This window comes from Polistes fuscatus, unplaced genomic scaffold (genome assembly GCF_010416935.1).
Source record: "Polistes fuscatus isolate 324 unplaced genomic scaffold, CU_Pfus_HIC Scaffold1, whole genome shotgun sequence".
NCBI classification, from domain to species: domain Eukaryota; kingdom Metazoa; phylum Arthropoda; class Insecta; order Hymenoptera; family Vespidae; genus Polistes; species Polistes fuscatus.
This window is the reverse complement of record NW_025112997.1, coordinates 15202763-15217744: the sequence shown is the minus strand read 5'-3', so window position 1 is coordinate 15217744 and position 14982 is coordinate 15202763. Positions and strand designations below refer to the sequence as shown.

Here is a 14982-nt window from a genome sequence, read left to right as displayed (position 1 = left end):
CACGCCGCAGTTGTCGTCCTCCTCCTACTTTTTTTCTCGCGTGTCTGTTTATACGTCCATGTACATTTCTGGCACTTGCTCGCGAAAAGCAACAGACTTGCGTATGAACGGTATGCAAAGTTTTCTTCTCTATTTCCTTCAAATAACCTCTCTTTCTACATGTACGCGCGCGCGCACGAGTATGCACACGCTAACTCACACGCACACACATATACAGAGTATACATACACAATCAGTGGTTACGGTGCTCACTATGCTACGGCATAGACCTCATTTACGGTCTCGGACGCGACGCAACTCGATGGATTCTGTATTGCATCGTTGACGAGCGCTTCTCGAGTTTGAATGCATTGTGATTGCATTGTGCCGTAGAATAGACCTTCTTGCTCCGATACATCCGTTCCTTCCTGACAGGACACATATTGTGCGAATGAAAATCTTTTTTCCGTTTGCCCGCATATAGAGAACGGGAAAGAGATAAATAGACAAAGAAGTAGAAATTCTCGTGATCTATCCTCAGCACATACACTCCAAACTTCCTACGAATTACTTTAAACGGTTGAAATTTTAATGCCTCTCATAGCTTAGACCGTCTTCCGATAGGAATTACGATCCTAATCGCTACGGCGCTATCCTCAGGAGACTCTTCGAGCTTTTAGTACCACCAACTATTTACGGCACGTGGTAGAAGAGACTCTTTCTCTCGTTAGTCGTTAGTCGTTAGAAAATATAGCAGAATCCTTTACCTCAGTGACCGTCTTCGGTTTATCGACGGTAAAATATTTTTTATCTCAACCAGAGGTTATTGTATCTTTCATCGAAATCGAGTTAATTCGTGCTGACGACTCGCATAGATAGAGGTAGTGATAGTTAAGGGGTTCCTTTTAACCGTCTACCATCTCGTGTCTCGAGGACGACGACTACTACTACTACTACAACGACGGTGCAAGGTACCGATGTTGATTAGGTCGAAACATACGATTCGAAGTACGGCCTCGAGTACTTACCTTTAGTCGCGAGACTCGATTGCCTTTCTCAGAATTAGATAAGTCCCTTTATTGGTGATCGGATCACTGCGGGAGCGGCAGTGCCAGCAGCAAGTTCAAGGTTACCTCGTTAAAAATAGCCAAGCTTGGCGAAGTCAAGAGGAAGCCAGGATATAAAAATGTTGGTGGAGAGGCAGAATCAGAAATGTAGAAAGAGAATGACTGTGGTTGCTTACTGCTTCTATTACAACTAGAACTTATCCGGAAATGTACTGAAAAGTATAAATCTACCAACCGATCGGTCGATTCATGATGCTCAATCGAGATCGATCGATCGATTTCCGATGAATTTTGATTGGTATCGATAGATCTTGAAGGAAATCTTTGACAGAGCCGTACTTTAATAAATTTCAGTAGAGGAAATATTTCCATATAAATATAATAATAATCATTTGATGAATTAAAAATTATTAAATTAATAAAAATAAAACATGTTTATACAAAACTTCTACAAAAAAATGAAAAAAATATCGGTTTTCATAATTGACGAAAAACATAAGTGATTTCTGCAAGATATGATTGTTCGAATAAGCGAACACGAACTTGTTTCCATGAACGAACACGCTCGCGCGTGCACGCTTTTGATGTTCTTACCTGATGCTAGGTAGGTATAAGCAAATCGAGTGTGTCAACGTTTCTGCCAAGCGATCTACGCTTAGCGTCGTTCCTCGGTCGTGCTTTATGACTCCAAATATTGTAAAGTGGGTAAAGATCACGTCAGACGTGCACGAATTTCTTTACGTGACTCTGTATTCGTAGAGACAAATAATAATCGCGATAGCTCGACTTCATCATGACACGTGTACGATCGATAGATTGAATATTTATTACTACAAAAAATAGTGGATACAATAATATATTTAAAAACCTTACAAAATAAAAAGTTCGTCAGTTGATGTGTTTATGATCGTAGATTCTGGAGACAGGGCTTACAAATTTGTTAAATTTTTACTGTCATAATTCATTAAAATACTTAATTAATAATAATCTGTATTCGTTCATGTAATTCATAAAAACAGCTTGCCGCGTAACCCTTCCAATCCAGAATTCTACAAGGACAAACTGAAACGAACAAAAGGTATTTACCTACCGGCAGTTCGACGCTTTCAAAAGGATTAGTTTATATGATTTAATAACGGTGTGGTCAACGTCACTTTTTATTAGATAATCAAAGTAGTAACACTATAATTGCAACACTTCTCATGAATGATTATTTTATCGTAATAAATGATTAGTTTAAAATTTCAGTTACATGTTTCTGTCGTCGTCGTTGTCTTGTCGTCGTCATCGTTGTCGTCATCGTCATCGTTATCATCGTCATAACTGTCAACATCTTCGCCAATAAAAATTATTCATTACCAAGCAACATTTTTCGTCGATTTCACATAATGTTTATTCTCATTGCATTGGTGAAACTTTATTCCTGAGAAGCAATACAAATGAATTACTTTCTGACCTCCAACCCAACAGGAGTGTCTTTTTGTCACTTAACATACCATGATATACCGTGAACATCTTCGATAAAACCGGTGACGAGTAAAATGCATACATTTTTTATAATACGCATATTTATATTTATGTATAGGTACACTTACGGTACAAGGGTGAAAATTGGATATAAGGATTACATATAATGCAATCCGATCATCCTCGTTCCTCCCTCGGTTCTACCCACTTCTAAAAATTATAACTTCGACGAGATCGTCGTTGATATCCTAATCATATATTTATTTTTGTCTACCTACTTCGCAGGAAATGTATACCCTTCTCATTTCTGAACGTAGAATCAATCACGCAAGATACGACGTCAGAATTATTATTTTCTTCTTAAGAATAGAAAAAAACACACAGAGTGCAAAAAAAAAAAGAGATAGTAATTATGCATTATATAAGAAATTCAGTTGAAGTGATTGGGTTTCTGACGTTGTTTGACATAATAGAAAATTAATTAAAAACTAATGAATTATTATTTTCGTCGATGAAAGAAGGACGAGGATTTGTTCTCAAGGCTCAATTGATAGCGAGCAAACTTGTTCTATTGCAACTGTTAAGAGAAAGGGGAAAAAAATGTAGACTAATAATATATACATACATACATATATATATATATATATATATATTATTATTATAATTATATAATATGTATATATATTATTATAATTATATAATATATATATATAATAATAATTTTTTTATTTTATTTTTTTTTCCTCTTTCTCTTAATTGTATATATATACACAATATATATGTATATATATATATATATATACAAGAATAAAATTTGGTATTCGGATTAAACTATAAAAACCGATTATAATTATTGTGAATTCACTCTTTCTCGATATCACGTATTTCTTTCCTCTTCTCTTCCTTCTTCGCGTATCTTTCTCTTGCTATCTTACGTGGTTGATTCTTCTCGGAGTTATTTTTTCTACGATTATTTTTAATTTCAGAACATGATCATACTTATCGCGCTCTATCGTATCCTTTCTTTCCTTCACTTTTATTATAATTTTTTTTTTATTTAGTTTAAAAACTACTATAATAGATGTACTAACAATAAGAAATAAGTGAAAACAATTGTCTGCTGATGCTTCTAACACGTGCACAACAGTGAAATACATTTTCTTCTATACTCTTCGCCTTCTTTGTTGGAAGTGAAGATATATTCGCAGGGCATAGTTAAAGAGAAAATGAATAAGAAGAAGAAGAAGAAGAAGTAGAAAAAACATAAGAAGACTAGTAAAATGTGGAAAGACTGAAAGAAAAGAGAAATCACTTTCGATGAACTTTGAAGATAATTAAAATCGATTCGAATGCCACTTATATCATATACTTTTCGATCTTTTTACGTAATGCCAGAAAGTGTTTAATTAGGTAAAAATGTCTGTGCATATCTTATAATAAACATTCATTCGTATTTATTATTTTGAAATACAAAACTGATGGTAATACGAACACGTTTCTCGCGATTTCGTTTAACTACACACAAAATTATTGGTATAATTTTAATAAATCATATATTCTTCAATAATAATTAAGAAATTTTTGCTTTTTCCGTTCACTTTCTTCCTTGATAATTGATTTCTTTCATTCTAATTTTGTCTCATTATTTTTTTAAACTAATTTTCTCTCCTTCTTCTTTTTCTCTTTCTCTCTATCGTCTATTTTTTTATATTATCGCGTGCATATTTCTCTCTCTCTCTCTCTCTCTCCCCCTCTCTCATACGATTACTAAAGATCTTTAAGTAATTACAATTTCGTCAAAAAATAGGACGTTATTCTCTTTCGCTCTTTTAATCTTTCATGCTCAATCCTCTCTACAATAATCTTTTGATTCATATGATTTTTCTTGTTGTTCTCTTTTTCTATTTCCTTATCTCTTTTTTTCTCTCTCCCTCTCACTCGATCTCTTTCATTTAAAATCGTTTAAAAGCCACGAATAGAAAGAACGCTCGGTAGAAAAAGTTTATAACGACGCCGCAACCGATGAGTGTAACTTGATTTGTATATTCTATAATAATTCGTACACTTTTTTTATACCAAACATGAAAATGTTTTTCTTTTACTTATTTTTTCAAATGAATAGAAGATAATCACAACAAATTAGTATAGTCTTTGCCAATCAATTCTTACCGTTCGGAATGTTCGCAACTCTGATCGCTTCTAATAATATTCTTTCTTTCATTCTTTCTTTGCACGTAACAAATTTTGTCATTAAAGCTCACAAATAAGAAAGGTTACGATACTGATTGTAAATAATCACGATTATTGGTCCTGCTTAAATCAATGCATACTTTTCTATTATAATGACTTGTCTTATTACTAATTGCTAAATTTTACAAGAACAATTGTGGTAAATTACAAATAAAGGAAAAGCATACGGTGCGAGCAACATGTACGTTCTATTTTTTTTTGCTACGATCGATTCTCCGTCTTACAGAATTATTACCATCTAATCAGCCTTTACATCGTACAATTCGGTGCTGTTATTATTATTCATTTAAACGATTCAATAATATATCACTGATAAAATACATATAATGCATATATGTATATACATATAAGTACGAAAGTAGATAATTTTTTGCAGATACTGTGAAACATAATGAAGGCTTTCATTATTTTGTCCTAATTAATATCTAAATAATATTTAATTGAACAGGGTAAAGTTAAAAGTAAAATAGTATCTCGTATAGAATATTTCAATATCTGAAAGCTAGATTACATTCTTAATCTATTAATAAAAATACTTTTATTATTTTCTTTTATTTAAAAAGAAGAAAAAAATCGGGACTAAAAGAGAACATTGATAAATGTACCATCGCAGCAATATCAATTACTCTACGAAAACGGTAAGTGTAAACGCGACTAAAAGAATGAATAACAAGAATATTTTAATTGCGTTTAAAGTGATTTAAAAACTGGAATAAAAAAGATATTATCCAGATTATTATGAATTTTTTTATAATTGAACTACTCTATATGAGGATATATCAAACAAGAAGAGATTAAAAAAAAAAATAACGAAGATACAAAGAAAAGAAGAGACATGACTGGCGCCAATCGCACAATCCACAACGAGTGCAATATATATCTAGTGCAGACATTGTAGAATATACGCAAAGTATTCAAAACTCGTACAAATATGTATTCATACAAATACGATTTAAAAGGATGATATACAACAAATTCAGTCACAATAGATGACCCCCTTTGATAAAACGAGCCTAAGAAGAATAAAATGTGTAAAAACTGTCAAGATTCAATATACTTGCTAAACTCTTTCCATTGTGTTTTTCTTTTCTTTCCTTGTATTTTTGTTGCTACTTTTTTTTTTGCTTCTTTAACATTCCTATCTTTCGATTAACCGCTTCCATTTATTCGTATTTTTGAGCAACCATTTTTCTTGCACATGGTACTACCAAATCTTATTTTCCCTTAAAAGCCAGCCTTCATATCTCATGATCGATTCTTCCCTTATATTCGTTTCATCTAGATTTTACTTCAAATATGTTGAATCAAGGAGAATACGGAGAGGTTGAGATTCAGGAATGCAATGAAAAGTATTGCGGTCTCAGAATCTGTAAAAGGATATCATTATACTGACGATTTGAGTATATCATTTAGGTTAAATTCTCAACGCTCTGTATTCTCGGCAGCTTTTCTACTATTTTTTTTTGTTTTTTCAATTTACTGTTTAAAGCGAACGTGCAGAATCTTGTAAAAACATTGTGACGAATGTTTGAACATTTTTGCAAAGAGGAACAAAAATAATAGGAAGAGTAACGACCAAGATACGTGGGTTCGAGTTTCTTTCTTTCGTTTTGCTTTTTTTTTTCTTTCTTTTTTTCCTTTTTTAAAGGGACGAACTTACGTAAAAATAAAAAAAAAATCACGTTTTTCGTTAACGCGTTTTTCCTTTCCAAAGGATTTATTGGTTCAGCAACGTGAAGAGAAACGCTCTTCTTTTTCTATTTTCCTCTCTTCTTCGCTGTACTTTTGGTCTAAGTTTATGGTCTTAGTTTGCGCGGCGGGGAACGGGATATTTGTTTCATCAGTGGGAATATTTGGTTACGAAGTTATAGTCGTCTCAACCGAGGCCAGCCCATTCCATGAAGTCGGGTACCTCTCTCACCGGCACGTCCCTAGCGAGGGCTTTAACTCTCAGGTTTCTGTCTTCCGTCAACAGCACGACTTCTCTCTTCAGACGTCGGGGCTGGTGGTTCTCCTCTGTCGAGGCAAGATAAATTAGATTTTGTAAGCTTACGAAAAAATGGGCTCTGGCTGAACCAGGATTTGAATTCGATTTCCCGTATTTTACACTCGCAACTAAGCTACCCCCCTCCCTCCCTCCAAATACCTAGTTACCATTCTTTCGTAGCTTCTATAAAACTAATATGACTGGTGTCTTACATATATATATATATATTTTTTTTTCCCATCTTCTTTTGCAGAATTAAGTTATCTACATTTATCGACTTTTGGAGAGGTTATTGATATCGGTTAATTATTAATCTTCAGAAATTATAATCATTTGCTTATTCTAGTTTAATAAGTAATTTAAACCAAATTTTCGAAGATTAATTTAACTGATTATCAACGAATGTACAAATTTGATATTTAACATACCTGGATTATTAAGTTCTTTGATGCCTGTTCTACACAAGCTCAAGCACGTAGCCAGAATTCTGTCATCGTTTCTAGTCAATTTATCCTGTAACGAACATCAAAGAAAAAGTTTAAAATATTACATCCCGTTCTATCATTTCTTTAAACGTTCAACTATTTCTGATTCCAAACTTCAACAAATGTTCAGAAAACCGGGGTGAGAAAGAAAAGAAAACCAGACAGACAAGAGACACGACAAAAAGAAATAATAACGAAGGGATTCTCGTTATCATGTCTCTCGACAAGTCGAGTTTCGTGTTTGCAAACGTATCAAAATCGTGTATCCGATATATTACTATGAAGAAATGCTGTAGAAATCACGAATGCGTGTTTCGCACTACAATTTATTTCACATCGAGTAGAATTCATCTTTTCTGTACGGTATAGGAAAATTTCTAGGGTACTCGATCCCTTATCATAAAATTCGTGCTTCGATGAACACCGATCTGTAATCCCTTTTCCTCTCTCCTTCGGCACCCTCTTTACTTCTTTGCATGCGTGAAAGATAGAATGGCTCCCTTTTTCTTTCTATTGATTTTTCGTTCCAGACCTATCAGAATGATAGGATTCAATTCTGATCTCTCTTATGACTTTTCTTACATCCAGGAAGCCGCAATCAAAGATAATAAATAAATAAAAAAGTTAAACAAAAGGTATTTGTTCTACCGCAGGACAATGTTGCTGATATACTTTATTAGTATGTATCTGTATGTTTACGCACGCACATAAGCAAATATTCTAGTTTCCGATAACGGCAGGAAGTAATATACGATATCTACTTGGTCTTAATCATATTTAGACAGATCAAGTCTTGTTAAAAAATAGAAAGCGCATATCCGCATTGAAGTAGTGCTATTTCTATCAAGAATAAAAAGAAGTGATAATAGATGCTTGTATGTTAGTTTAAAATGCTTTTTTATTCTGTTTGAGCTAACTGTACTCATGAAAATTTATAATTGATCCAGTACAGACTGAGATATAAGTTTTAAGTCTTCGTGTTTTTTAACGAATATTCGATGATTTTTATTGATAATAAATTAGCTAATGATGAAAATAAGGGATCAATAATTTACCTTATCGACGTCTTCTTCAACGGTAAAAGTACTGGAAGTTAAGACGGTTCCTCTCGTGGTCAAACATCGAATCGCTGGGTTTCGGCTTCTAGCAAATGCCAATGCAGCCTTTGCACTTTCTGCCACTCTAGCAACATGTTCAGGATTCAAAGTCGCTCTCGATGCCGGTGGGCAATCCCTGGCATCGGCGCCTCTGGTCAAACCTTCCAATTCGTTTAAAACTGTAACAAAGTTCCATTTGTGAAAAGAATTAATTCACTTTTGATCTTCGAACACAAGTCTCTTGTTCGATGATGATCCCAAGATTTCCGCCGTATCGCATCTAATAAATTCATAAGATTGTCGATAATGTTTTTTTTACAACATCCTTTCGACGTTACGGAAAAAGAAAGAGAGAGAGAGAGAGGGATCGAGTAACGGCAAGTTTTAAACGGAAGTTAAATGAAGGAGTTCGCGTTAATACTGTTTACTGAAAACTTTCGTCGTCCACCCTTTTTGTGAAGTTCTATTTCGGATATTTACTATTATCGTAAGAACAGGTTTCTCAGACTTTCCAGAAAAAAACTCATTTTCTTTAGTACCATCAAGAAGGCTTAAAGAAGATGGAGAGAACTTCTGACAAACTTAGCAGGGGAATTTCTTTGCTTTCATATTCGTGGATATTCTCTTGATCATTTTTTAAAAGAGAAAACTTTAACAAATTTTCATAAAAAGTAAGAGGATTTGCTACCGTCTATACAAATACAAACGACTTTTTAACTTAGAATATTATCTAAACTCTTCATAATATTTTGATATAATAAAACACAATGTATAGATCATCAATCTATTATTACGAAATAAGTGCCTAAATAACAATCAATAATAGAAGAGATTGAAAAAGATGGAATGTAACTGGTGTGAAAATGTTTCAGTAGATTTTCTTTTGAAATCAAAGGTCGAGTAAATACGGTAGTCTTCGAGGAAAAGAGAGACTAGCATCGATGGTGGTGAAGTTCAAAGGAACACGACGGGCCATGGGCTTGAAACATGGGTGCTCACGCAGTCGAATGGCAGCAAGTAGAGCGTCGCGTACCGGAATGGCACCAGTACGGCCAGTCTCTTCGTCGTCGGCCAATCGTCCCTCGTTTCAGACCGCACATACATGCATTCATGTATGAGCCGTGAGAACCTAACTGTGAACGCTCAGCGTGGTCCGTTGTCGGAGCCAGACAGACCGTGGCCGGCCGGTGAGGTCAAAGGGCAGCGCGGCAGTTGATTTTGCATGAAGACGTACTTTCGTTTTTCGGTCTCCCTCTCCCTTCGCATATATACACGACAAAATATACGCATGTATGTGTGTATTAGTCTATGTATGTACGCCCAACGAACTAACGACTCGTTTCTCTTTTCTTCTTCCCACTTGGCAACGCACGTATCATATAAACCGTAGATGACAGAAAGGATGGCTGTTCGGTAGAAGGATACATTCAACGAGGCATCCCGAAGAAAAATCGAGTATTACTTTTTCGAATGTATTTTTCGGTTACCTTCTAGTGGTGGATGCGTTTAAATTTTGCCTACATGAATTACTGTATATTAGTGGAACGAATGACCGAATATAACGATCGATTAAGATCCTTATTATTAAGGGTGGAACTCTTCGGAGAAGGATCCAAAGGTTAAAAATGATTCTTAAATTTTCTTGATAGACTCGTATACACGTTGACCCATCTAAAGTTAGCCATCTAAATATTTCCTTTAGTTGTAATGTTAAATCAAATAATTTGGTACCAAACGACGATAATTTGGTACCAAAGTCATTTTTCTTTTTTACAATTTTCAAGATTTATTATCACTTACACAGACGATCTTATACAAGATACGTGCCGCAGAAGTATTGATCGAATACGCCGGTCGTAGGAATTTTGCACATTACTCGATTGATATAAACAATAGATAATCACTTTAGTTGCTTCAGAGAGAGAACGAGAAGGAAAGAAAGAAAAAGAAAGACATATCGCTTATGCTTGCTAGGCGATCGGATCGCGATACGAGATGGTACCCCACGAAAGATGCAAATGGAGTTTGGGTAAACTTTCTTCGCCCCAATAAATTAAATGTCTACCAGCCGTATCCTCTTCCCAGACAGTTCACGGCAAATCGAGGGAGGAAAAGAGAAGATGTATTCCAGGAGGATTCGATCGAAGTTACAAAGAAAGGAAGATGGAGATAGAAAGAGACATAGAAAGAGAGAGAAGACGAGGGGAAAGAAAATGTATAAACCCTTCTTGTTTTCTCGAATAAATCGTTGGCTACTAATGTTAGGGTTACTATCATCGAAAAACTTCTCGAACAAACATGTTTTTCTGTTTCGCATGTTTATTTTGTTCCTCCTCTATCTCCTCTTTTTTTATTTTTATTTTATTTTATCTCATTTATTCTTGAAATTCGATAATCGGAAATGTAATTATAATTACGGCGGCAAAATAAATTATAGAAGAAAGAAGAAAAGCAGAACGAAAATGAATATCAATGCTACTTTTTTATGTTTGTCTATAAACAACGGTTATAATACAGATAATAAATTCATGGAAATCTATGAAATTATTTTTAGAATATATTCCTGTACGGAATAAAGTTAAAAAGTATATTACGTAGATCTCGGTCAACTCTACATTAAAGTACTTATCAGATTCCTCTATCAATATCAAGACTATGCAAATCGTCACAGCAAACATACAATACGAATCGAGAAAATTGATCATTGGTATTTGGAGAATTCTGCAAACACTGTTCGATTCTATAGTATTATTTTCTTCGGTCCCTATCTCGTTCATTGTGCTGAGAATTATGCAAACACCTACAAGAGAATCCTTTCATTCTTCCCGATTAACATTAAACAGACAATGGAAAAAAATAAAATAAATAATAATTTAAAACGATAGAGAAGAAGACAAATTTCAAAAAAAAAAAAAAGAAAAATTGTGTTTCGGTTTGATTGTTTAAAAAGAAAAAGAAAAGAAAAAATTATAAAACTTCTGAAATAATGATTCTTCTTATTTCCGAATAAAAAATGATTGGACATTTATAAGGAGAAATAAAAAAATCTTTGGCAAAAACGCTGCGATTGATCCGCATTGAAACTCTTCTATTTTTATTCAACAAAAGTGTAGAGGTGGCAAGTAGCCAATGGAAAGGATCAAAGACCCTTCTTCTCTCACTTCTTCCCTTTTTTTATAGTCGATTATTTTATACGCTCCCCAGGCTCGCAGGGGATATTATTTTGGGTAGGGTTACAGCATGATTCTCCTCTCTCTCTTTTTACCATCTTCTTTTCGATCGGATAATCGATAAACTTCGGTAAAAAAAAAAATAACCGCTGAGGTCACGGGTCAATCGACCCCTACGGTTGCTCGTGGCTATCTATCTCTCTATTCTTTTATTTTTTTCAGTTCATTCGTATACCTTGTATACGAGTAGATTTCAAATTAAGCAAAGCAAAACTCGATATCCCACTGGACCTTTCATATTCAAAAAATTAACGCAATTGTCATCATAAAATTGACTACGATGAAGTATAAACTCATTTTTAATTAAAAATCAACATCAATTCTTTATCTCTCTCTCTCTCACTCTTTGTATTTTTTCTATGTTTTTTATAATGGAAAATGGAAATTTTGAATCGAGTCAAGATTGATAAAAATAGTAGGATGGTATCATTTTCAGAGAAAAGTATTATCGGATAATTTTTTTTTTTTTCATTCCTTACGTTTCATTGTGAAAGATTCTAAAATTGTGTCTTCTGTCATGCCGTTAAAAATGCTCATGTCAGACGAATTCTGAGAATTATAAAAAATTCAAATACTTTGTTTTAATATATTTATATTCCCCAAGAAGTATTTCACACGTTCTTCGTATTTCACCTTTGGTGCATTCCTATTTCAGTAATTAAAATTCTAAAAATGTTAATCTTTTAAGATAAGTCCAAACTGCTTTTTTAAAAGTGTAGTAATGCATTATTTTTTGAAATATTTAACGTAACTAATTTTAACTTATCGTTTAAACATGCAAAGATCAACGGAAATTGTTGATGAATTTTCGTAGTGGATGATATGCCGTATTGATCCATGGCGCGGAGACCGGTACGTAATTAGACACTTATAGAAGTTAATTTTAGTAAAGTTTCTCATCGATCGTACTTACCCACTAACGGTACCATCAACGTATACATGGGCTGTGCTCCTGAGGTAGCTTTCGTAATACTCTGCAATTGTGGCAAATAGTCGATGAAACAATTGGTGTCTGGTACCAATTGTTTTGGTTTCACTTCTATTTCCACTGACACCGAGGATTTCTTTAAGATTGCCTGCAAAATATATTATTATAAAAATTATAATAAGAAATTTTTCAATCAATTGTTTACAAACCGAATTGAAAGGAATTAACACAAAAATATAACTTCTTCTGTTAGAATAAATCTCGTTCGTTGGAGTATCGTGGGGAAAAAGATGGGCAGAGTTCATAGGATGCACCAGAAGACACATTACCTTCCAATTGAATCCCACGTATGCGCACGATGGATCGCGAAACAGTCGCGCACACCACGGAGAACAATGTCGGCTTGGGACGGCACAACGCGAATGCCAAGTAACCATTGTTACGACAAAGGATAAGGAAAGTAATGAGTCCCCTAATGTCGCTTTAAGTCGTGGGATGATGATCGATATAGCATACGAGATTGCTTTAAACTGTCTCTTTAAAAAGTCACTTTATGGGGCTCCCATATGTTTCCGCTTGTGGCTAAAACTACTTAGCATCTATGTCATTTTCTATTTTCTTGTAATAATTGTTAGTCATTTTCTCTTATTGTTGTATTCTTGCTTTATGATTTATCTCATTCATTATTTCATCTTCTTCGTACTTAAATATTTTCTTAACCGAAAGATTACAATTTTGTAAATCGCAGAAGAATATGTATCGCGACGTTCCCTCGGTGATAAAACGCTCGGCTTAGTGGAAAGTATGCGAACAACTCGACAAGTCTAATTGCTCGTGAAAATACACGGACGGAATGCAAAAGTAGTAATGGGTTTTACGCACCGAAATGTATCGAAGATAATACGTAAATGTCACGCACGTATCGACGATCTTCTTCTCTCTTCCTTTCTCTTTTTTGGCGAGAATTCGGGACGTCTCAAGATTCAGCTTTCGTCTCAATTCTCGACGCATCGCCACTCGAGTTATATTACTCGCAATTTCTATTCCGTGTGGCGCAATATTGGCATAACAGGGCCACTCTCGCGCTTTCTGACGAATCTCGAGTCGAGTACGAATTCGATTTCTCAGTCCTTTTACTGATAGTTCGTTGTTGTTGGTAAAACGCGATCGATAAGTTAGCTTACTTATAGCCGATATGTCGAGTTGGCAAAAATAAAGTGTAGGATTTAGAATTCAGAAGGTAGGAAAATTCACTTTAAATTTCGATTTACGTACGTATATACGTGAAATATTCTCTCAAAATATCACACAATAGCTTTCCAGATTCGTCCGGTGTTCTATGAATGTTCAAAATATATTGCACAGTGAAGAAATCTGACAAAAATCACTGTAAAGAAAATCGAATGTTAAGACTTGTATAAATTGCATGGAATAATGGTGAATGACGTTGAAAATCATTTACAAGGGATAATAAGTTATCGTTATATGTTCGAGTAAAACTTACTCGTATTCGAGAGGCACTTGAATACCTCGCTACAGACGTAACGTTCGCTCGACTAGACATCGACTCCGTGAATGAATGGGGACACCTGTTCCGATATTCAGGTGGGCACGTCGGGTTATTCATAAGCGAATATGTAAGCCGCTTGTTCTAGTTATGGGGGAACGGAGCTTTTTATCTCCAGTTGATCGGGACACGTGCATAAGTACCGAAAGGGAAAATAGACTATAATGATTTAAATCTAACGAAACTATTATATATAAACTATATTAATCTCTTCATAGATTTGAACATAAAATATATTCAAAATTGATAAGATTTATTAAAAAATTAAAAAATTTCCATTGTCAATTGAAATTTAGTTTACCGAAAATAATGAACGTATAATGAAATTATTAGGATTGTCATACCTAAAAATATTTGGACCATACAATATATAATCATTTTTACGTGAAAGTATTTTTTCGGAATCCATGATTATTAAAATTGAAAGAATTTTTCTCATCGTACGAAAAAATACACATTTTTAAAATGTGCCTCTATGGGAGCGAGCATCTCTATTTCTAATAAAGAGGCATTCGTGATAGATTTAGTCTAAGCACTTGAATAACTCAGGGTTTATAAAGCTGTATCCAGAAAAGTAAGAAATCTAGGTTGGTGTCTCGGTCCAGACCCACTTGAAAACTTAATTTTATCGTGAATCCTAAAATTCGGAAATAAGTAAAGAAACATTAACAAAATCTTATCAAAGAGAAATATTTAAGAATATTAAATAAAAATATATTAAAAGGAGTGCACATGAAAGCGCAGAATTCGATTTTAACCTAAAGTCATATTTTGTTATTTACTGAATCAGTCGATAAATATAACATTTTTTTAATCCTTTAATTAGTGCATCACGTCTGCTTTAAAAATTGTTCTTTCTTTTTCTTTTTAGTCTCAACATATTAGTCTATTAATTTGAACATAAAAAAAGCACAACTGTACAATC

The 14982-nt window shown here is 34.1% G+C and overlaps 1 protein-coding gene and 1 long non-coding RNA gene across 2 annotated transcripts in view; both read right to left on the bottom strand.

Annotated features, from left to right (window-relative positions):
- Nucleotides 1–3436: 3436 nt before the first annotated feature.
- Nucleotides 3437–14982, bottom strand: part of LOC122523279 (telomerase-binding protein EST1A) — a 93904-nt gene continuing 82358 nt past the window's right edge. Inside the window, 4 exon segments of the mRNA XM_043644944.1 lie at nt 3437–6779; nt 7179–7263; nt 8291–8511; nt 12476–12638. Coding sequence (XP_043500879.1) covers nt 6640–6779; nt 7179–7263; nt 8291–8511; nt 12476–12638 — 609 coding nt within the window. The 3' untranslated portion in view covers nt 3437–6639.
- Nucleotides 13105–14211, bottom strand: LOC122523286. The gene is made up of 2 exons (XR_006305271.1): nt 13995–14211; nt 13105–13877 (listed from the first exon to the last, which is right to left on the bottom strand). It is a non-coding gene; the product is annotated as an uncharacterized LOC122523286 (long non-coding RNA).